This window comes from Podarcis gaigeae (assembly GCF_964106915.1).
Source record: "Podarcis gaigeae genome assembly, chromosome: 5".
Lineage (NCBI taxonomy): Eukaryota > Metazoa > Chordata > Lepidosauria > Squamata > Lacertidae > Podarcis > Podarcis gaigeae.
Genome location: NC_139681.1, coordinates 18,693,358 through 18,718,591, shown reverse-complemented (window position 1 = coordinate 18,718,591; position 25,234 = coordinate 18,693,358). Strand labels below are relative to the sequence as shown.

Here is a 25,234-nt window from a genome sequence, read left to right as displayed (position 1 = left end):
GTTGTCTTGTGCATTAGTCATTGCATTTCCATCCTGCCCTCCTCCAGAGTTTTGGGGGTAGGGCTTGAGCCTCTGTTTTATCCTTACAGGCATCCTGTGAAATCAATTCGCCTTAGAAATAGGGATTGGCTCAGAGATATTCAGTGGTTTTTTTTGGCTGAATAGAGATTTGTGCCTGGGTCTCCCCAGTGTAAATCCCAAACCCACAACTGCTACACTTCCCTGCCTATACACACCGGTCCTGCTTTCTGAACGCCTGCTATGTGAAAATTCACTTATCCAAACTCAGGGAATTAGTACCCAAACCTCACTATACACACACAGTGGATTCAGATATCTGGACAGAGCATTATTTTATTTCCCCCTTGTTTGCCTTTTGCAGGTTGACTGAAGAACAGAGGGAAGGAGAGGAGAGGGGAGCAATCAGACAAACCAGAGGGTTGTTTTTTGCTTTGGGCGACCAAAATTCCATAGTTGGAAACACATTAGAAATTTCCCCATAGGAATCAAGGGAATTTGTCAACTCATTATGCAAACACTTGCTTAACAAATGATTTCCAGGGAACACATTGTGTTCAGATAGCAGGACCTGTAAAATCAGGGGAACACTCTTATAGTGTTTTACTGTGTTTATTTCATTCAACATCCCAACAGCCCCCTGTAACGCTGCTACTAATTGCTAGCTAGAAATAAAAGAATTTGCCTTCAGTCACCCAATGGCTCCTTACCTTCATGCAACAAAGCTTTGTAAAGGGCTGTTCTGTTCTTCAGCCTTGTGGGCGTCTGTACACCTGAATCATTCATCTGCTGTTATTCTTTCATTGTAGGTGGAGAACTCAGGGGATCCATGGGAAAACTTCCAAAATAACCAAGCGCTTACATATTGGGAATGTGTTTATTTACTAATGGTTACTATGTCCACTGTTGGTTATGGAGATGTTTATGCAAAAACAACCCTTGGTCGCCTTTTCATGGTCTTCTTCATCCTCGGGGGACTGGTAAAATTCTTGTTATTTTCTGCTGGATTTTTTCTCCTTAGTGTAGTAATTATAATAAATTGATGAGTAACAAAACATTTTTATTTTTAAAGAATAATAATAATAATGTATGCACAATTATCATTATGCAGAGCTGTTGACTTATAACTAAACTATGACTGCGGTGGTGTGCTTAAGATTATAATGCATGCAGGTACACAAAGTGCCTTAGGAGTTCTCAGTATGAACTTTCCAGTTAGCAGTTACCGGCAGTGCATTAATTTGGTGATTATGATAGCAATAATGTTAACGTTAGCTGCGGTTTCAAGAACCCTCCCCACCCTCTGTGTTCCTTCCCAATATTCCAACAAACACTGTGGCTTAGGACCACCTTTAAAGAGCCGCTTGCCCGTTCCAGACAATGGCAAAACTGTGTTTTCTTTCATTTCGACACATGGCAACCATACAAGGAGTAACATGGTACTAACTCAGGCAGTCATTGCCAATTACCTAAGAGGAGTCAGTCAAGTATGTCTCTGCTGTGCTTGAGGAGCTGAGTAAGTACACGCTGAACGACGAGAAGGAAAATATTTGCATAGATAGGTAGATGTACATATCTTGTATCTAATCAAATTGCCTCTTTATTTTTCTGTCAATGCTAAAGACAATGCGGCAACTGTTGCAATTTTTTTGTCTTAAATTGTCTTAAACAGCTCCCTTAGCATTAAGCTTTTCATTCCTTAAGGTAAGTAACTTATCGACTTCAATCCACAATATATGTAATGTACATATATGCAGTCACTGAAGTATTTTTTTAAATCCTCTCACATATTTTTGTATATCTTGTATACATCTCTTTCTTGGGGATGTTGCATCTGCTAAGTGCATTATAAATGCAGTATTTCATACGCATTTATTTCCAAAAGAGGTGCCGTATTTGTGTGCCAAAAAATGAGGCCAAGTTCACTGGCAGCAGCTCTTAGAAGTATCCAGCCACAAGCAAAATGTTTGTTGGACAAAACATGGCAGATTCCATTCCCCACCATCACCCCCCTGCTTTTACATCTTTACATGTTCTTATCAACTTTTTTAAAAGACAAACTTTTAAAAATACGTTTTAGTTACATCTTGTTCATTCTCATGTGTGCGGAGGAAAGCCTCTGCTACCATCCTGTTTTCTTTGGTAACGGGGAGGAACTCCTCGTCTTTCTTTTATAAATTAGCACCATCAGCTTAGCAATAATACATATTTTGGTTTGTTTTGTCTTGGTGGAGGTTTTTGGTTTTTTTGGCGGTGTATAACGTTTGAATATCCCCGCTTGCCCCTTTTCAGAAAGTGTTAGCCATGCAGCTGCACTTTATCACTCAGATGCCACTCTGACCTCATTTTGCTCTTGGCTTCTTTTTTTTTTTTGGTTTTTGTTTTGTGTGCCTTTCTCCCTCTTTTGACCATTTTCTTTAGTTGACCAGACATGCATTTCTTTTGAGACCCAACATTTATGTCAAAACCTATTTGTTTTAATTTTATGGCGGAAAAAACCCTTTTTAAAACCTTTTTGAAGGGGAAAAAAAACCTTTTATAGATCTAAGTCTTTTGCATTTTCAGATCTTAAAGATGATATATCTTAAAATATTCATCATCCCCCTTTCTTTGGCCTCTCTTTTTAGTCTTTTCTTCTGTCTCCTATCTTCTTCCTTAGGCCATGTTTGCCAGCTACGTCCCTGAAATCATAGAGTTAATAGGAAACCGCAAGAAATATGGTGGTTCCTATAGTGCGGTTAGTGGAAGAAAGTAAGTATTCCAAGAGGCTCTGCTGCCTCTGGTGCAGTAGAACACTCTCTGCATGCCATTTTCTTTTTTTGTGCTTTTGTTTCACGCATGTAGGCAATGTTTGCGCGCTACGTGCCAGAAATTGCTGCTCTCATCCTTAACCGGAAGAAATACGGAGGGACTTTTAACTCAACCCGAGGCAGAAAGTAAGTCCAAAAAGAGACGAAGACCAGGTGTGCTTGTGTGACGTTAAAAGAACCTGCCATGGTGGTGACATCTGACTCACGGACACACCCTGATATGCACTCTCTGTCTGTCTCTCTCTCTCTCCCCCACGTGCCATTTTTGTGTGTGTGTCCTGTTGACATCAAATGTCGTTTCCTCCCTAAGTTGTCACACTGCCTATTAAGAGACCTGGGCCATGCTAAGGTACAAGTCAAAGTGGTTTCCCCTGTTCTCTAAAGGAACTACTGGTAATGCTAGAACTCAGTTAACACAGTCTGGAAGATGACCCTGCTATTATTAATTTGAAGTCAGTGTATAGGACTAAGATGTTTGTTGTGTCAAATATCTCCATGTCAGTGAGGGGTTACTTCTGTGGCTGCTTTTTTCTGAACACTCGCATCCAAGCTACTTGCATGGGGAACGTTGTAAGTGAACCAGCTCCCATGTTAATGCCACAAGAGACCATATGGATTAATCTCTATTCAAGGCATTTGCCAAACTAGCTTACATTTTCTATCTCTCCCTGAAAGTGTGTTTCATTGGTGATAGTGGGACATACCTAAATATTTTCAAGTGACTCTGACATTGATGTTGAGATAACTCATGCCAAAAGTACTGTCAGATGCAGCCCTTCACTGATCTGATTTTCTGCTGATAATCTAATTTTTATTTTAGTTGGGTTTTTTAAATGACCCTTATTAACAGCAAGCAGAGTTTCTGAAGATTTGTCAACAGTTGACAAATCTGAACAGTTCAGCCAGGAAATCAGACCACAACTTGTGTCCGTCTCCAAAACAGAATCAGTGTTATCTGTAAATAGAGAATAAATACACATATAACATCAGCACTAAAGTCCCTTTTTGGGTGGCAGAAACATTTAATGATGTAATGATGTGAGTTCTACTAATTTTCAGAAATTAATTGCACTAAATTCACATCTAAAAATTATTGGTTACCTTAAGCATACCATTAACAAGAATTTGCCTCAGAAAATCTGAACAGGGCCTTAACCTTTCCCAGTTGCACCCTGTTGTATCTTCATTCAGTCTCCTTGTTTCCTTTCGTCTTCAGTCCAGTATATGTTCTGCCATTCCATAGCAAAAGATGGAAAGAGCTCGTCTGCTAACCCAACATTCAACTCACTAGTCAACAAACTAAATTCCCATTTGCTGTAGCAGATAGACCATACAAAAGTGAACTTTCAAACTATTTCCTTTTAATGAACCTTGTTGCTGCTACTCTCAACCCACAAACCACATTTTCCCATTGTGTGGTGTCTTTTTGAGGGGGGCGGACAGGAGGTGAGAACTACTAGTTCTGTGTCGCTTTTTGATGTGATGTGAGCATGATGATATTGGATCCATCCCTCTTTGCCTCCACATCTGACAAACTCCAAAAGACCTATTATCTTATCCTAACTCATTCCAAACTAGTACTTCTTTGCATTGTCTATGGCATTCTAGGATTTTGGAATGTCCATCTTTCGATGCAATTTATTTAAATAGTTAAATACTGTGAGATTTTTCTCTCTCCTTTCCCTGTTGAAGCTCATGTGACGAGCCCAATCCATTGAAAAAAATGTTGAATCCTAATGCTGTGATGGAAGTTTTCACAAGTACAAACCCTGTTAAATTCAGACATTATTTGAGCCCTGAAGTGCATGCTCACCAATTCTAAACATGAAATTTAGCTTTGGGATTGAAATGCCTCTGATAGAACTTAAAAACAGTAGGTAGAATCCTGCATAAGTCAGTTACAATAACTTCAGGCTGTTAATCAGAGACTGGGTTTTTGAATGCTCTGCTGCATTAAAACAAAAGCCTCCGCATGTGTAAAATAACATTTTTTATTACTATATAGAACTGTAGAATTGTTGAGAAGGAAGGACCGCAAGGGTCATCTAGTCCAACCTTCTGCAATGCAGAATTTTTTTACATATTGGAAACATAGGAGAATATTCAGAAATATGACATTCCTTGCCTGCAATCTGAAGTAGTACAGGCCAGAATTCTATCACCTTATTCTGCACTATGAGAAGAAAAGCTATAAAGTCCAATGGAATGCCGTGAAAGGATTATTTCATTGGTTACTTCAAAGTCCAATTCATTTCAACAGGACTTAATCATTCTGAACTTCTCTTCTAGTGTGTTTTTGGTGTGTGTCTCACCTCTCATTTTTACAGGACTCGTTGACCCAGTTTGCTCGTAATGCTAAGCCAAACTGTGGTTTAGGGCAAATGAGCAAACATAGGTTCCCAGAGAAGGCATCATGTCCTCTTTCTTCCTCCTATGGTCCTGCTGCTGCTGTGTTGCTGTAATGCAAGTTAGCCTTACATTCAAACCTAGAGCCATTGTCTTTTCTTGCTGAAGACAAGTCATGAAATTGTAGCCACAGGTTACATGGTTTGTCTGGGGGAGGTAAACCATGATTCCAGGTTCAGAAGTAATGCTAATCAAACCACGGTTTAGCTTACAGTAGCACCAGAGGAAGAACATAATGGCTGTGATCTTCTCCTTAGGAGCCCACACATTCACTTGCTCACACTAATGTGGTTTGGCTTAGTGTTACATGTGAAGAGGGCCAGTGTTAAAGGTTGAAGGTGTTTCATTTTTAATCTGGTTTCCCTCAGTGTTAAAGGTAAAGGGATCCCTCACCATTAGGTCCAGTCACGGACGACTCTGGGGTTGCAGCGCTCATCTCGCTTTACTGGCCAAGGGAGCCAGTGTACAGCTTCCGGGTCATGTGGCCAACATGACTAAGCTGCTTCTGGCAAACCAGAGCAGCACATGGAAACTCTGTTTACCTTCTTGCCGGAGCGGTACCTATTTATCTACTTGCACTTTGACGTGCTTTCGAACTGCTAGGTTAGCAGGAGCAGGGACCGAGCAACAGGAGCTCACCCCATTGCGGGGAAATGCTGACTTTTCTTTACTCTTGAACAAGTTCAGGTCTTCATAATGCATCCAGTCAGAAATAAGCCCCTCTCAGTTTAGTAGGCCTTGTTCCCAGGGAGGAATGAATAGGATTGCAGTTGAAGTTTAAATGTTGAACAAAGTACTTTGATGTAACAGGATTATAGCGATATCTCATCCATTTACACTTTGCCCTGATAAATAGAGTTTTCAAGAAGCTAGTCTGTAAGATAAGCTATTTTGTCACTGGTACCCAGCAGTGCTTTGTTGTCTCTAAACCTAGACCTGATCTTCAAATTCCCACTTCCTGCTGATTCTTAACAACTAGCTCATAGGCTTCACTGCTAGCTTGGGGGCTTGCTTAAGTCTGTTTTGCCTCTGGGGGCTTTTGCTTTCTTTTAAACATACTCTATGTTTGTCTCCGTTCATCTGCTTCTATTTGCTTGTATATTTTGTTGACTGAAGCTGAACTCTGTCATCAGTGCACAGACTGTTCAATTTAACTTTATGCATTGTTTCCTGGTTCAAAAAGCTAATTTCTAAATACTTTGGAGAAGCCCTTTGCTCACGTACATCTTTCATCAGAGCACATAAGCTTGGGAACAGCACAGTAAAAAACCATTAGCATCTTACGTTTGATATTGGTTTTGCAGTCAGTAGAACAAGATTGATGAAATGTTATGTTTGGCCAAAAATTTGAGTTTTCCTTTGGAATTCAACATTGAGAGAATGGGTTGTCAGAACCAATAAGTTTTCCATTGCATGGGATGGGAGGCATGTGGTAATAATTAGCAATATAAGTCTTTAGCTGAGCAGCTCAGCAAAGATTCTGGCAGCAAACGTAATGAGAAACTACAGTTCTGCAATTTCTAATGTCAAAAAGTTTCCAGATAAAATTGAATGCATTTGCAAAATCTGGAGCCGCTAAACTTTGTTGAAAGATGTTGCTCCGAGTCCTAAAATTATGTGTGCATTTCCTTCTCCCAGGAAGAAACATACATTCAGCGCCTTTGTTTATACATATTATTTAAGTATATATATATATTTTTTTTTAAAAATGCCATGCAGAGTTTAAAGCATAAATAGGCTTATATGGCAGCAGGCTGCCGTTCTGAAGACAGTATAGTTTTGATCCATAATGCTTTAAGGCTGTAATACCATGCACACTTACTAGAGAATCTTCAGTGGGGTTTTACTTCTGAGTCAACAGACATAGGTTCATTCTGCATGTTGGCATAAAAGCAGAGCTTTCCAAACTTTTTATGTTGGTGACAGACTTTTTAGACATGCATCATTTCATGACACAGTAATCCAGTTTTACTAATAAACCAGAGGTTAAACTAACCCCTTTCCAGCCCCAGAAGCAGCACAGGGAGCATTCACACAACACACCTACACACTGCAGCTGACACACTAATATGTCACAACACACAGTTTGGAAAATTCTGGCTGCCTGAAGCCTGGAGAGCGAGAGGGGTTGGTGCGCACCGACCCCTCTTGCTCTCCAGGCATCAGCAAAAGCCTGCATTCGCTCCATAGGACGCACACACATTTCCCCTTCATTTTGGGAGGGGGGAAAGTGCATCCTATAGAGTGAAAAATATGGTGCCTACCAAGCCAAATGTAGTTCAGCAGTATTGTTTGACCTGCCTGGTGCTTGACAAGCACTCACTTTCTGCAGGCCATAAAATTAGAGACTCACTGAGCCTCTGGTGGACCATCCCACATGGCTTGTGGATTGCATTCTGTCTGGTGGGACTCAAGTAAAGCAGACCTATGTTAGAGACTATTTTTGTCCCTATCACCAAGATGATCTACAATTTGTACTGAGAGTACTTAACAGAAAGCTGATTTAGCTATGTGTTGTGAGTGAAGAAGTCTCTGATTCAAACTTTGCCTGAGCCACGAATTCACTTAGTGATCCTCAGTAAACTGCTATCTTCCAGACTTAGTCCACTCTCACCTACAGGATAATAATACTGTCCAACCATATCAGCGTTGTTGTAAAAGTTATGGAAGATTATATATGAAGTACTCTGGATACACCAAAGGTTCTTCAGTCAGTCAACAAGAATAATAAAGGATAAGCAGGAATCCTACTAAGTGCTTGAATAGTTAAAGCCAGCAACAGGGCCCAACTTGCCCTTTAGAACTTGGTGTTTTCAAATATGGAGAGAGTAAGGTGATTGGTTCACTGGCCATTGATGTCACAATGTTCCACCTCTCTGTATCCAAGGAGTCTGTTTCTTACCTAGGGGATGGGCTGTTTGTGTAGCTCTCCCAGGTGAAAGGCTTGCATTTCTGTACCTTTCCTTCCAATGTGGTGTGGCTGTTTAGAAGGAGTAGATGGTTGGGGCAGATTCACTGCTTGTGGACATTTAGGTTCATACATAAACTACTCCACATTTTTCAGACCTCCTTCTTATTGGATACTGTGAAAGACTAGGTATCTTCTTGGAACAATTTGGGCAAAGTTGTGTTTGATTTGGTAGGGATTCTTTTGGTTGATTCTACTCCCTGTTTTATATCTTCATACTGTTATCTATTAGGCTTTCGTTGCCTGCTGTGAATGTTCATGATAGGGCACAATGCAATTGTTCTTGATTATTTCTGGAGTTTATGGGTTGTCAGTATTTCTTATGAAGCGAGATATATATTAAGTCTTTGCAACTCCCTCTCAATAAATCTGAAATTTGTGACTTTTCCATCAGTGTTTTCATTGGCTCCTGAAGTGAAGCAGGGCCCCAGTCATGTTTTTGGTTAATGCAGATTCTTTCAGCTTCCAAGGCAGATCATGTAGGAATAATGAATCCCACAGTGGTGTGGCTTGAAGCATAGGATACCAGCTTGAGTGAAGCCACTACAAGTGGAGATCATGATGATGATGGAAAATATTTTGGTCATAGCCAAATGTTCAGTATGCACTTTGCTTTTATAAGATTATAGGTTCTGTTTTTGATATCTCCTATTAAAATATGTGGCAACAAGTTTGGAAGAGTCATTGCATGAGTTCTTGGAAAGCAGCTACCACCAGTCAAAACAGATAATCCTGCCCTAGGTGGACAACAACAGGTCTATCTGACAGCCACTGAGGCATACCACAGTTTGTGTCCCAGATGCAGCCCATTGGCTAAGATTGTAGCTCTTGCTTTTGCCATCTATCAGGAGAGGAGGATGCAAAGGGTATAACTGATTACCTCATTGACTGGCATATGTGGAGAATCCTGTTCAACTTGCTAAATCATAACTAGTGCAGCCTTGATGCACGGAAAGGGGGAGAGGGAAGAGTAGAGTTTGGAGTTGGCAACCTAAGACTGAAAAAAATTCTGAGAAATTCACTATCATTCAGTCTAGTCTACTTTGCAGGTTTGTTAGGATAACATATAATTATCCCAAGTACTTGCTCCTGTAAGACATAATTAATGGAATAGTATCCTGATTCAAGGTAAAGCAGCACTTTATATCCTGTCAGCCCAATGTGGAAGTAGCCCCAATAGTTTTGAAACCAGCCATTTTCTTGAGGCAGAATGTAACTGCCTCTACTAACATTGCCAAATGGGCCCTTCTGGAATGTTTGTTTAGTTAAAGCAGGAGGTTGGAATTTCCATTGGAGAAATTATGGGACGACATGTATCAGAATTATACCAGACCACATTTAAGTAACAGTTTCGTTAGAAGATGCACAAGTCTGCACACTAATCCAGGCACCCATAGAGAGGCAACCACATAACCTGATAACGCAAATTCACCCTGACACATGTTCCCCATCTTTGAAGTGTAAATAAGAGTAGCCCACCTCAGAGAGTTGCTATGAGGATGAATGAGATTAGGGATATGCAGCACTTTTGCACTCTTAAGGGCTTTTCAAGAAAAACATTTCCAAGCGCTACAGTCACTAGTGCTAAATGACAACCATGTTTCTCATTTCAGTTTTTATTTGTACAGCCAGTCAATGGATTTGAGTAACAGGGCTGTATCTTTTCCCTTTCTTAAACCATGCCAAAAATGTGGAATGTTCAGCAATGTCTTGCTCTCTCCTTCGGTCGATTTTTCTGTCAAAATGTGTCCCTTGCATGATAAATCTTGTAAAAGGAGCTTAAGGAAGAATCAAATAAGAGCACATGCATGCAGTCAATCAAACATGAATCTGTGAGCCACACCATTGTAAATGATTTCCCCCCCGGTAGGTAAAGGTAAAGGGACCCCTGACCATTAGGTCCAGTCGTGACCGACTCTGGGGTTGCGGCGCTCTTCTTGCTTTATTGGCTGAGGGAGCCGGCATTTGTCCGCAGACAGCTTCCAGGTCATGTGGCCAGCATGACCAAGCTGCTCCTGGTGAACCAGAGCAGTGCACGGAAACGCCGTTTACCTTCCTGCCAGAGCGGTACCTATTTATCAACTTGCACTTTGATGTGCTTTCGAACTGCTAGGTTGGCAGGAGCAGGGACTGAGCAACGGGAGCTCACCCTGTCACAGGGATTCAAACCGCCAACCTTCTGATCGACAAGTCCTAGGCTCTGTGGTTTAACCCACAGCGCCACCCGCGAGTGAGTTTATTATTGAGTGAGGTGTTGAGGCCTATTTAGACCTTTTCTTCAGAGGAAAAGCCTTGGTCAAAGCACACTGGGCAATCTTCCCATAATAAGTGGCTGCTTTCAAGGACTAGCTTGAGGGCTGCCTCTCCCTTGACTCTTTTTGGTGTTTTGTTGCTGAAAATGCTTTTAAAAGCACTAAGTAATATCAGCATTTATCCTGAGACCTCTTAAGTTTCTGTCATGTGTCTGAATGCCTTTAATTTTTAAGCTAGCTTTGGTTCTCTGCTATGTAGCACTGTGAAGACCTCTTCTTTCTCTCACGGTCCATGATTGCTTCTCAGATATTTATTCTGATTCATCTATGAGCCATAACTTACCAAATCATCAGCCTATCATGAAGAAGAAGAACAATCTGTGAGATTCCTTCAGGAAGGAAACGTAGGGACTTAATAGCAGCATTTCTCAGACATAAAAAAGAACTGAGGAGAGACAGTCAGTGTAAACGAACAGACAAACAGATAATTTAAGTTGACAAGACACCTTGGATAGATTAGATGTAGTATGTTGATTCTGAGCTATAACATGGTTTTGTTTTTCTTCTACTTAGCAATTTGCCTCTAGATTTCCCATAGCTGAGGGGAAGAACTCTGTCTGAAAAGGAATAATATCATTTCCTATTAAATTGTCTTGGAAAAACAGGCAAATGAAATACATTTTTATTGGAAGAGCATATGACCTAGACTACTGTCCTGTCTTGTGATCTTTTTAAATTTTCTAATAATTCCTCTGATTTTCCTAGGCTTCAAATGACGTTCCACTAAGCAATACTGTATATTGTAGTGGTGAAGACCTTGAGCTATGTGCTATAGGTTCCCATGCCCCAGCATAGCTATGATATTCACAATTTATCTTAAAAATGCATATTTTTACATGCATTTCAGTGTTGTTGTTTTTTGAGCTGAGATGCATATTACAAAATTCAGAGAAGTGCAAACACTAAGGAATAGTTGTGCTTCGGTCCACATATTAGGTCAGGAAGTGCCATTCAGGCCGCTTTACTTAAAAATGCAGACAAACAAAAACCTCACCTGTCTGTAGTAGCAGTTGCTTTTTGGTAAAAGTTCACTCAAAGCACTGTACACAACATTAAAACATTGCATAACAAAAACAATATGATCAAACTAGAATAGCAACAAATCAAATACTTAAACATCAGCAGCATGTTCGGAATTAAATAAATAATGTAGTCACAGTGGATGTGAAGGTCTCATATATAAACATGCTTTCAATTCTTGGTAGAATGTATACACAAAGAAGCAGAGTGCTGCAGAGTACTGGGGCCACCACATGGAGAGTCCTGTTTTCCTTGCTGTGCTTGATTTACTTCACTAAAATGAGGGACACAGAGCAAGCCCATACAATATTGATTTAAAAGGCCTGAGAGAAACATCTCTCAGTGGCAAAGCTCCACTGAAATTAACCTCTTCAAAACCATGTGCATCCATCCACATGTTGCTTAAAGGAAAGAAGAGCCATGCTAATTTAATGTGAATACTGTTACTTTTTAAATTATAGAAAGCTAAATTTGGATCCCTACTTATTCATGATGCTCAGTGGATTGTCGTCTCTTAGTCTCCATAGTTGTGAGGTAAAATGAAATAGCTCTGTGGGTGTTATCCAGTTGTGGCAACCCACTTGCGCAACTACCACTGTGCTAGTTCTTAGTGCAACACTAATGTTCTTTGTGCTGCACAGCAACTGACTCCAACAAGTGCTTTGCATTTGTGAAAGATGTTGTACAACTCCTAGCACAATTGTTTTTATTAAGCTTCTGCACTATGACTTGCACGACCCATGTGAACGCTCACATTTATTGCATTAGCATTATGGTGGACATTTATTTCCTTCACCTCAAAGAGGACAGAAATATGATACATAAATATATGGCACTTGAACAAACTGTATTTTACTTTGTCAGTATATTGTGATTCTTGACAATGCAGAAGAATAAATTCAGCAACTTTCAACAGCTACTTGGACCTTCTCCTGGTGATTTAACTGCTTACTGCAGTCTCTTTTCCTCTGAAATTCTCAAGAGAAAAGTTAGAAAACATGGGAAGGCTCTGTTTTCAACCACTCCAAGGCTTCATCTGAAGTATTTCAGCAATAAATGCCCTTTGCATAGTTATTTCCCAGTTGCTTTACTTAACTCTGAATAAAACACTGATTAAAATAATAGTCTGCTCTCAATCCCCCACCCTCCTTCCCTCTACCTCTCTCTCTCACTACTAAATATAGATCTACTGTCAAGCCTATAGACAACTTTCTCAAAATACCATACTGTGAACTTCCACTCTGATTTCTTATTATGATTCTACATCCTGCAACTGAGAATTCCATTTATAGGCTCTCTTCTCCCCTCCTCTTCTTTCAGAAATTGAGGGCAAATATAATGGACCTGGTGTATTGACGCCCTCTCCCCCCTTAGATTAAACACCTCTTAAGAGGTGAAGTTAACACCAGCCGTTTCTCATACTGTTAAGGTTTACACCCCACCCACCCCAATCATCTTGCAACAGGAGTCATGCGCAACTGCTGTCCCAGCATCTGTTGAGTTAATGGGGTTCAGTAAACCCAAGGGTGCCATTTCAAATTTTGATATATGTGGCTTGTCAGGACAAAAAAAACCACCAGCCTTTAAAAAACCAAAACATTTGTCATTAGTCCAACTGATTAAAATGGACCATACCAAATCATAAATTAATGGCAATAGATCAAAGGTAGCTAACATGGGACTCTTCAGATGTTGTTGAACCACAGCTCCCATCAACCTTGAACATGGGCCATGCCGGCTGGGGCTGATGGGGGTTGGAGTCCAGCGGTATCTGAAGGGCACCGCATTGACAACTTCTTGATTAATGTACCAGTTAAAATGGTAACCCTAGAAAAGAGTAGTCATCAGTGGTGGAAAGCTTAGCTATAACTTCAAATCATATTGCAAGCTATGCAAAGATTATAAGGCCATTTAAATAGGGGGGGGGGAAACACTGTAAAATGAGGAGCAGGAGCAAAAACATTGATTGCTTAATAATAGCAGGGTGTCTCTTGTGTGTCCTAACTGTTGCTTCTGGAAGCTCAAGAACTGCCGGGATTTCAAAGGATTAGAGCAGTAGACAGAAGTCTGGTTGATGCTGAAACTGCTGGTGCTGGAAGTGTGGTTTAATCCTGCGGTGTCCTATGAATCTGCTGGCTAGCATGCCGTCCTAACTGCATGTTCACAGCTGTTAACATTTTCTTTTTGGGTTTTGGTCTCAGTTCTTAATGACTAAAGATCTAGACTCTGCTTGTCCACTTCATCACAGTATGTCATGCAAAAGAAAGACAGCTCACAGCTGAGACAGTGTTTGTATGTCTCAGAGCAAATGAAAGAGTATTTATCCTGGACTGAGGTTGAATTATACTGTTAAGTTTTATTGCTATAGCCTTGGTCATGAGGGGATTCCAGAAAAAAACTAGTTTGGGAAGTAGTCTGGGCTAGGACCTTGAGACTGAAAGCTGGGGAAGCCAATGGAGTAGTGGGAAATTATTTTGGGGGCTTGCCTACTACCCCTTAATATACCTTAGAGTCATCCCTGCTTGGTTAGTGCAAAAATAGAGCTGCTACTAGAATTTTGGCTAAAGTGAAATTTGAGGTGAATTGTGGGGTTTCCGAATGCATCCCTAAAGGTTTGTCTAAAACAAAATGTTACTCAGGCAAAACATCTGGGATTTTTTTTGGGGGGGGGGTGCAAACAAAGAAATAACCCTTGCAATTAGATCAATGACATTTCTCAGCAATCTTGATTTAATTGTACGGTAGCAAATGTCATGGTACTTCCTGCTTCAATAAGGCCACTTTTTAAGTGCCAGTAAATGGCTCTCACAATTCTCAAGATGGTGAAATATCCTCACTGAGCAACCTTCCTTCTGTCCCAGGGCTCTGCAGGTAATAGTCAGGATACTTGGTGATTCTCCTGCCTCTTAGTGCTAGAACTTGCTACAGGGTCAAGGTCAGTAGAGACCAGTGAATCAGCCCAGGTGGGGCCCTCTTGGCTGCCCCAGCTTTCCAAAACTTTGGATCAGTGGCATTTATTGAGACGGAAAGAGTGAGGCACAGGGAGTTTGGCACTGCAGGCTGCTAGACATGAAGGGACAGGCCTAGAGCTCAAACCTGAGAACAAACTCAAATGTGGAATATGCACACCAGCTCAGGTTCAAACTTAGGGTTTAAAATTAGAACCAAGAAATAGATTAGGACACAAAAGGAGAAGGGCTCTTGGAGAGACAAGGCTGAAAAAAAGAAGGCTTTCTCAGAGCTAATGTAGCTCTCTCAAGTGGGCTGCTTCTACACATGGCTGGTGATATGGTAGGTGTGGTCAGAAGTCCTGCAGATCTTAGGTAGGGTAAATACTTCATTCTTCTTCTAAATATCCTTGTGCAGCAGGCCTTCACAAATGGTGACTGAATTGAAAACAGCCCACCAACCTTACCAGGGCTGTTTTGTTATCAGCGATAGGCTGCAAAACAAGGTTGACACTAAGCTCCCTGGTGGGCCACTGTTGCCCTTTTTGAGCGTGAGATACCAATGCAGTCATCTAGCGCCATGTATTTGTGGGCAAAGCAGGCTTAAATTAATCCCTGTGTTTAAAAATCAAGTGTTATAACCTTTGTCCCCTTCCCTCACTGCTCCTTTAGAAATCCTAGGCAGGAAAACAGCTTGTGTTTTTGTTTTTTTTTAACAAGATCTTCAAAGCAGTTATCTTCTGTGGTTTCTTTTGAGCATGACTTTCTATGACTTCTTACATAGGATTTGGGTTCTATTAGTCCTGTTGAAGCAATAGTCTGATCTAACTTCGGTTCAAAAATATAGAACTGTTGAAAGAATGCTGTTTCTAAGAACTTTCTTGAACCAGGTCTGACCCCCCTCCCCTCCCCACCTTAACCACCATGTAATAGAATCTAGGTCCAAGATGGTTAATCTGCCCAAACTCAATCATACACAGCTTTTATTTATGTGAAAGAGTGTTCCATTATAGGTTTAATGGGGAAAGCAGTTATTAAGAATATTGTTCCACGCACTTAAAAAAAAGTAATAATGATCTACATGTGGATTTGGCCTTACGTCAGCTATGTTATACCTTGAGTTTTCTTCAAGCTTGCCAGCTCCTGGAGTGGAGACAGAAAGAGCAGGGGAGAACCAGAGAGTGGGAGCAGAGATGTTGGACAGCTAGTAGACAAATGCACAATTAGAAAGTTAAGAAGGAAGATGCGGGGGGTGGGGGTGGGAGTGGAGAGACTCAGACACATGTATTTGATATAAATATTATAGTTATACAGAGACATCTAGATCAATATATGTCATATTTCATTTACTTACTTGACAAAATGAATGCAGTGTGGTCAGTGGATGTTGAACAGAATCTTCAATTTACTGCCTGTGATTTAAAATGATGGGATGGCAAGGGTGACTTTTTAAGAGGTTCTTTATATTTGTTCCAAGAGAATGGATGTAATTTTCCTTGAAAATAAACAGCCAGGGGAGCTTTGCATTTTGCATTGTTTGCCTGTGAGTGCACTGAAAGGGAATATCCCACCTCAAGGATTATGCTGAGGTTCCCATTGTTTTAATTTCGGGAGTAGCTTACGTGAGCCCAGCTGGGAACTGATTTGCTAATTGTGGTTGGCAAAGCTACTTACGTAGGGGAAAGAAACAAAAACAATGTCCTATTTTGTTCATATGGATTCATGCTCACTTATTCTAAAATTATACTTTCCAAACTGTGCACTGGGTTACACAAGTCTGCAGTGAAAGAAGTATGGGCAGGATGCAATGAAAATTAAATGAATTTAAAAGTGCAAAGCCCCTGTGCCTTTAATATCTACTCAGCAGCCCACTGTATCTCCGCATGATGCATTGATCAGGGCTTGCAGCCACTGCAAGAATTATTGCTCTGGGAATTGCCTCCTAGAAATTGGGGGGGGGGGGCGTATACACAAGCAAAAGATGAAAGTGGGCTCCTATGAGGACTGGTGAGTCTTACTTGTGCATATTCTAAAAATAAACATTTGATATAATGAGTGAAATGTACCTCTATTTTTAACTCGGGGTGGGGGTGTATTGTCTATTAGAAGTTTGGAAAACCTGGATGTGCTAAATCATAGTGGTGCATTTGTTGTATTAACAGTTTTAGTTTACTTTGGAGGATGGGAAATGGAATTAGTGGCATTTGACTTTGTAGACCATGTGTGCAAGCCTGATATAAAATCAGCACCCACATCACCAAACAGCTATAAACTAAACTAAACTAAACTAAACTAAACTAAACTAAACTAAACTAAACTAAACAACTAAACTAAACTAAACTAAACTAAACTAAACTAAACAACTGGACTAGAAGTAACTGTGGATATTCTAGTATTGGCTGAATTCCTGCTGAGAGATGGGGAACATGTGGTCCTCCAGATGTTATTGGACTAGTTTCCATTCTGGGTCTGAGTTTTAGCAGTATGGTATTATGGGAAAACCCCAGACTTTGCAGCTTTGCCTTACTTAAGTGCTAATACCAATGGGAAAGGGGGAAGCCCAGCAGTAATAGCAGTCAATTCCAGAGGAATTTGGAGTAAGTTTAAAAAAGAAAAACAATAATTAACTAAAGGTCTAATACTAATAAAGTGTTCTGAGTTAGCTTTCCCCCTGCTCCACATATAACAACATTACCTCAAACCAATAACTAAGAATTATAATAAATTTATAATTAATTATTCCGTGCTAAAGAGATGCAGTGTTAAGGTCCAGCATGGAGCAGTGATTTTGGCTCCAGAATTGCATGTTAATCATCATTGAATAAATATATTTATTTGCTTCTTCTTCTCAAGCAACTCTTAGTGACCAGCTAGGTTTCTAACCTATTTGAGTCCATGGCTCCCTTGACCAACTACATTCTTTCTGCAGCAACCCTGTGGGACTCAGGAGCCCTTTTAAAGTGCAACTATCAGGGCAGTGGTGCTGGTGGCAACAGCTGCAGTGAGAGGGATAGTGGAGTTTCTCCCTCTCTTTGTCTCAGTGCAGGATTTAGGGCAGTGCAGTACCTTGCACAGGGCACCAAGCCAAGGGGGTACAAACTATAGTAGTGTTACTAGTAATAATAAAATATACAAATGGGTAAACTGTACCTGAATGAATTGTTGTGAAAATAAGAAATATTTAGAGGGGATGCACCAAATTTTGTCCTCACTCAGGGTGCCATATTACCAAAGTCCGCTCCTGTTTGGTTGACATGCTCTGTAGGTCCTGGTGGCCCTTGGGAAATAGTTTTCTCAAGGGCTGCTAGCATTGCAGTAAGCCAGGAATTCTTCTCTGAGTTGGGTTTTAATCTGAACTGAGAAGAATTCAGGGGTATCCTGATGCTCATTTATTCTTTGAGGTGAAGGTCTGAGCCCCTGAAGCTCGTTTATGGGCCTTGTCATGAGCTTTGTCAGCATCTCTAATTTCATTAAGTTGGCTTCTAGAAGCATTTTGTTTTAACGAAGCTGAAGTAAGAAACACTTAAGACATGAATTTTGGCATGGAACTGGGGAATCTGTAACTCTTCAGATCAGATGATTGGAACAATATGGGTTCTCCAGGGTTTCTGAAATAGTGTCCCTAATAACATTCTTTAAGCCTGCAGACAATCTGGTTTTGATCTTATCTGTAGAATAAATTTCACTTATTCTAGCAGGAGAAAAGTGATTCTTTTCAATTCAAGATGACAGTCTAGAACCAGCTGATTTCTTCTTACCATTCTACTGAGCAGCTAAAGTTTGAAGTGAAGCTATTGCACACTAAGAGAGCAATCTTAGCTTGGAGATCTGATGGCTGGAAAGAGTTTTTATGGGTTGGAAGCACCTTTCTGTTGGGGTGGGGCAGAATGATCACAGAGGATATGGGAAGCTGCATAGGTGTAGATATGCACAGGTATAAGCAGTATGGGGTATTTCTAAGGCAGTTTGTATTTTATTCCCTTGAGAGGCCCCAGGAGCATCTCCATCAACTACTTCAAGCTGGTGCTAGAGTGGTTAGTTATTCCAATTCATTTCAGTGGGGGGAATGTTAGATAGATGACAGACAGAGAGAGAGAGAGGAGACTCCATGTTCCACCTCCTGCTTTATCCAACATGAGCTGGTAAGCTTTTGGAAGTGGTGGGTTGTCTTCAGGAATCCCTGGCCAATATTTCGCTTTTGAGGCAAGCTGCTCAAAAGCTGCTGGATTGGTGTACATCAGCCGCTGGCACTCCTAGATGAATCTAATCATCTGGATGAATTGGGTCGGAAATAAGTGCAGTGCTTGAGAAGGTCGTAGGAAATTCAACAAGTAGGGCTTAACAAGGTTATTATGGCAATTAAGTCATGGGTTGTTCAAAGGAAACCAGTTTTGGACTGAAGCATATGACACAGGCAGATGGCAGTGGATTGTAGGAGAGGTAAAACAAGCCAAGGATAGAATGGTAACAGAGGTCATTCACCATAGACTATAGGTTGTGTTGCTTACAGACAAGAAAATATAGAAGGCATGTATTGGAGACAGGAGGACAGCTGGAGAATGGAGGCAGTCAGGCAAGCAAGTTTTTCCTTAATGGCTACATTGACCTGCTGTGCACATCTTTGAATCGTGCCAAGTGGCATGTGGAGATCAATAGATGCTTGCTGTTAAAATGTTGTATTCTCTTCCATCATTTCCTTTTGGCAATTGAGCAGCACATGGCAAAGAGTAGTCTTCATGGTGGTGACATGGCCACATGGAGAGATTATTGTAGATTTGGTGGCATAAATCAGAAACTGTGCTGTAAGAAGGAGCTTTTTAAAAAGTAAGCCAAAACTCTGTGAGAGAGAGGGAGGGAGGGAGGGAGACTGGTTATAGCCAATAGGCCAGGTTTTCAGTTTCATGCTCCTTTAGGTATGGATTTGGTTTTGTGATGCAACAGCTGAAGAAGAATGCTGTAAGAAAATTGGCAATTGTATGGGAATAAGAGTGGGGCTGCTGGACGATGTCAACAGCATGTAGGGGTTTTTAGTACCACCCCTGTGCCTGCCTTTCTTATTCAGAATGTGAATGATAAGCCTTCCTTGACAACTAATTTTTAACTGGGGTCATATTTTCAACCGAGCAAGGGCTGAAAGGCTTAGCAGCTTTGGTTCTGCCCACTTAACTCTTTCACAAACCAGGAACTACTCATGGTGAACAGCAACAGAGGCTTGGGCAGAGCCCTGCTCTCCTTGAAACACTAGCAAATTCATATACCGCCCTTCATCCATAGATGACGGGGCGGTTCACAACATAAAAATACAAACAGAGAACACTAAATATTTAATAAAACGAGAACAAAAACAAACCAATAAAACAAGAACAAAAATCAACTCCCCCTGTGTTGGTGGAGGAAGAAGACACCCCCACCAGAGAGTAAGGAATTTTCCCCTGCAGGAAAATAGAGGTGGCCTCGGAAATAAATAGGACACCCTCCTCCCCAAGTGACATGCACTGCTCCACAAAGGAGGTGCTAGCTCAGGGTTCCTCAAACTTCACCCTCCAGATGTTTTGAAACTACAATTTCCATCATCCCTGACCACTGGTCCTGCTAGCTAGGGATATTGGGAGTTGTTGGCCAAAAACATCTGGAGGGCTGAGTTTGAGGAAGCCTGTGGTAGCTCAATTTATCCTCTGCCAGTCTGCTCACTCCTCCTTCCACCCTGTTGTTTCTTCCCTCCATCCTGTCCCAACCCTGCTCTTCCTTTCCGCCATGTTTCTGCCATCTGTCCATCTCTGTGCTCTTCTTCAGAGTCTTCCTGTGCTCTGTTCCCCCTACTGACTCACAATCCCTCTGTGCACCCTAACACATCCTCTGTATTATATTATGTTAGTGGAGAAACACAATTTCTGAGAGTTAATAATAAAAGCCTTGGATTTAGACATATAGACAGAATCACTATAATGATTTTATTTTATTTTATTGAAAAAGAAACTTTCATTGGGCTAGAAAGAACTTGTTAAATACATAGGGTTTTGTTTTAACTCGTTCTTTCTGGCCCACTGAAGAAAGCAATGCTATATAGGATGTACTGTGCTATATAATGGTGCAATTTCACTGTCACTAATGACGCCACTCCAAGTAGAACCATGTTGGGTGGTAATGTTAATGAAGCCTTTGTGCTTGTTCTCGGTTTATCCATTGTTCTGCATTATTATCCTCCCACCAACAAGACCCCCACAATTATTTCTCACATTCTTAGTCAAGCATTGAATTATGAAACAAGGGCAGGAGCTCATAAAGGCCCCTAATGGTAAATTACATGGATGGTGATTGCTTGCTGCCTATCTCTCATAGCCTACAGTCAGTGGTTCCCCACTACCACACAGACACATTTACTGGAATGTGTTCAGAACAATTACAAAGCAGGAGTGACCTGGATGGTCTAAATGTTACCTCTGAAAGTGCTTTGCTCATTATCTGCCACCTGCTGCCAGTTCAGCTGCCAGCTGATGAATACAGTCTTACATTGTGCACAACAAAAGGGGGAGGCTTGGTGACCCTCCACAAGACCGGTGTATTGAACAGTGTGGCGCCATTGCCTTAACAAAATGAACTTTAGCCACGCTCTTTTCTGGAAATGAATACAGATTACCATTTAGGAGGTGGTAGGTTTCCAAGGGAGGCAAGTCCCAACTTTGCAAACTGGTCGCTGGCATTGTTTGGCCAAGCAGTGAGGATAATTCCCCCGTACTTTGCACCTGTTGCGGAATTGGGGGAAACATGATAGTAGTCAAATTCTCCACACCAGTTAGCATGATGACACAGATGACTGGTTCACCAGTGAGTCATATGCACACTGTAGTAGGATATCAGCAAGAGATTGTCTCTACTCATTCCCATAGATCACCAGTGAATATCGGGAGACACGTGGGAAATTAATGGCAGGAAGCATGGGAGCACAATGCTTCATATGAAGGAACCTTCTGAAAACTTGTGAGGAATAAAAGCGTTAGTTTAATCTGTGTTGTGATGAAAATGGCCATCCCTCAGTTGGCCATTTCAGCTCAGTCTTTGAACCAGTTTACACACTAAATAGCCAGCAAAAACTCAACACTCTGCAAAGATCATAGACTATTGTATTACTTGGAAATCAATCTCATTGATGTCAGTTGGGGTTGCCAGCCTCCCCTCCCCACTGTGATCTGCAGTATACTTTCTTGAAAATAAGTTCATCTGAAATCAAAGAAGCTTACTTCTAAGTAAAAATAATTAGGATTGAGATGTAAGGCACTGGAGGCTGTGTCATGGAACATTATAAAATGCTGTCATATTCGCTACTGTCAAATCTGATTCTTTGGTTGCTCATTTGCAATGGTATGTTAAGACTGCAATCCTAATTATAGTTACCAGGAAATGACTCCTAATGCACTCAGTGGAAATCATTTTTGTGAAAACATGTGTAAATTAAGGGTTAAGCTGCAAACTATGCAGTGAATGCTTATACTGCATTTAGGAACCCCTTTTTATGTTACTTAAAAGAAGAAGAAAAAGCCCAAAGCCCTCAGTAGTCATTCCAGTATGCCATATTCTCTGCCTTTGGAGAAAAAATATTTGGGTATAACTTAACATCTTACTTATTTGCATGTCAAAGAAAATACAGTGGTACCTCAGGTTACAAACGCTTCAGGTTACAAACTCAGCTAACCTGGAAGAGTTACCTTATTTGAGAACTTTCCCCCAGGATGAGAACAGAAATCGTGTGCCTGCAGTGCAGCAGCAGCAAGCGGCCCCATTAGCGAAAGCACGCCTCTGGTTCAGAACAGTTTCAGGTTAAGAACAGACCTCCAGAACGAATTAGGTACCACTGTACCACTAGAGGTACCACTGTATTTGCAAGGAGATCTGTAGTCTTGCTGCGTTAGCTGTTATGTAAAGGTAAAGATACAGTGGTGCCCCGCAAGACGAATGCCTCGGAAGATGGAAAATCCGCTAGACGAAAGGGTTTTCCATTTTGGAGGTGCTTCGCAAAACGAATTTCCTATGGGCTTGCTTCGCAAGACGAAAATGTCTTGCGAGTTCCTGTGGGTTTTTTCTCCTTCCCCCCCTTTTCCCCAAGCCGCTAAGCCGCTTATCAGCTGATCCGCTAAGCCGCTTAACAGCTGATCCGCTAAGCCGCTTAACAGCCGATCCGCTAAGCCACTTAACAGCCGATCCGCTAAGCCGCTTATCAGCCGATCCGCTAAGCCGCTTATCAGCTGATCCGCTAAGCCGCTTATCAGCTGATCCGCTAAGCCGCTTATCAGCTGATCCGCTAAGCCACTAATAGCGCTAATCCGCTAAGCCGCTAATGGGCTTGCTTCACAAGATGAAAAAACTGCAAGACGAAGAGACTCGCGGAACGGATTCTTTTCGTCTTGCGAGGCACCACTGTAAAGGTAAAGGGACCCCTGACCATTAGGTCTAGTCGTGGCCGACTCTGGGGTTGCGGTGCTCATCTTGCTTTACTAGCCAAGGGAACCAGCGTACAGCTTCCAGGTCATGTGGCCAGCATGACTATGCCGCTTCTGGCGAACCGGAGCAGTACCTATTTATCTACTTGCACTTTGATGTGCTTTCGAACTGCTAGGTTGGCAGGAGCAGGGACCAAGCAACGGGAGCTCACCCCGTTGCGGGGATTCGAACCGCCGACCTCCTGATCAGCAAGTCCTAGGCTCTGCGGTTTAACTCACAGCGCCACCTGCGTCCCTAGCTATTATGTACGATAGGTTAAATGACTTATCTGAATGTAGAGGTGAGGAATATGTGATTCTCAAAGGACATAGCAGATTTCTATGTCTATGGAGCATAGTGACTAAGGATGGTTACCTGAGAGCTAGAAAGTCTCCAGTTCAAAGTTCACCACCTGGGGAGGGGGGCTTCCTGCCGCCTGGGGAGGTGGCCTTACCTTGCCCCTGCTAATGGGACTGCTCACAGGGCACTGGGCCCTTCCTTATGGCAAATGAAACTCACAGGAAGAAATTGAGACAGACACTGTCAGGGCTACACCTTCACGTGTTGTTGGATTCCAATTCCCTCAACCCTAACCAGCATGGCCGTTGGTCAAGGCTGATGGGAGTTGTAGTTCAGCAACATCTGGAGAATCAATGGGTTTCCAATCCCTGACCGAGATCACCAGTGCTTCCTTTTTCTAGAAAAATAGGTGCAAGTACTCACCATGAAGTTGTTCCAGTAAGTGTCACACATTATTATTATTGTTATTAAAAACAGAAAAGATAGGTGCCGGTACTGCATACCCATGAGTACCCCCTGAAAGAAAGAAAAAGCACCGATCCCAAAATTCCAGAAGATACAGTGCTGGGTGGGAAAAAAATCAAAGGGGAAAGAGGAAGGATACTTTTAAACAAGAAGCTCGAATCATGTTTTCCTTGGATAAGTATATTTTGGTATTGAGGATATGGTTAAGGAATAATCAGTTATTAGCTAAATAAATTTATAGTTTTAGGAAAATAGACTTTTTACATGGTGCATACCCCAAGCATACATTTGATCAGTGCATGATCTAGGTTAAGTCTTCAGTTCTTTTACAACTTTAGCTCTTACAATATACTATAATGTAGAATAATCTATTTTTAGCAAACAGTTAAGATGAAGGAACCTTTGATTATAATGGGCAATAAACCTGGTGATTGAAAGAAACCACCAGCATCATGTCGTCTTCTTCTTCTTTCTTCTCCTTCTTCTTTGGCGATCACTCATAGCCAAGTAAGATTGTCTTCCATAAACACGGTTTTAACAATAAGTCCGTAAGTGACTGTGGAGGCCAATTCTGGACCCACACGTCCTTCCACAGTGGGGGCATTGGTTTCCGGACAGGAGTTGATCACGGTGTGGATTTGCCAAGTGTGCCTTCCTCTTAGCACGTTTCTCCCTTGGGTTCTGAGTTTGAGTGTCTTCAAAGTCCATGACACCTTTGGTAAAGCATCATGTAACCCTTTCAGCAAGCAACACTAGAAACTAATAGTTCTAGGCCAAACTCAGATCTGGTTTAAGATCAGGCTAGGTCAACAGGCATTAAACCAGAGTTCCCCTTTTTTGTATGTAAAGAGGGATTCCTAGTTTAAACAGACCAGGTTTGAAGCACTTAAGCAAAGAGGAAAGAGGTGAGGGATGAGTGAATGGCCCATAGTTAAGCAAGCAGAATTGTTACACCGAAAAGGGCCTGTGTCCCATTATTATGTACACATAACCAGTTGGCCATTTGCTCGTAATAATCCTTTGCTAAATTAGACCGCTGGAGTATTTTGGTGTCTCTGGGCTTCTCAATGTGTTGGTATTTTCCTTTCTCTCTTTCAGGAATGAACTGGAGACACACACCAGTAGATTGGTGCTTCTTTCCTTTCCCCTTTTCACATTTCTTTCTTTCCACAACAAAGGAGTGATTTTCCAAATTCTCTTGAGCTTGCTTGTGTTCCTGCCTGGTTGTTCCTCTCAGCAAACTTTTAACTGTGCCCTCCCTTTTTTTCTCCCTGTCCCAGGCACATAGTTGTCTGTGGCCACATAACTTTGGAAAGCGTGTCCAACTTCTTGAAGGACTTCCTGCACAAGGACAGGGATGATGTGAACGTAGAAATTGTCTTTCTGCATAAGTAAGTACAAAATTCAAACCTTCAATTACCAGCTTCAACGTGCTTTTTTAAATTATTATTTTTTTAAAAAAAAGGAAAGAAAAATATAAAGTGAAGTTTGTCTGTCAGTTCATGTGGGACG

At 41.4% G+C, this 25,234-nt stretch overlaps 1 protein-coding gene across 14 annotated transcripts in view; it reads left to right on the top strand.

Annotated features, from left to right (window-relative positions):
* Nucleotides 1-25,234, top strand: part of KCNMA1 (potassium calcium-activated channel subfamily M alpha 1) — a 545,541-nt gene that overhangs the window by 342,104 nt on the left and 178,203 nt on the right. For 13 of the 14 annotated variants that reach the window (XM_083738255.1, XM_083738253.1, XM_083738257.1 and 10 more), the window contains exons 8-10: nt 828-998; nt 2,678-2,769; nt 25,003-25,113. In XM_083738255.1, coding sequence (XP_083594381.1) covers nt 828-998; nt 2,678-2,769; nt 25,003-25,113 — 374 coding nt within the window. Of the gene's footprint in view, nt 1-827; nt 999-2,677; nt 2,770-2,862; nt 2,955-25,002; nt 25,114-25,234 lie in introns of all 14 variants that reach the window. The other variant, XM_083738251.1, reaches the window with a different exon arrangement.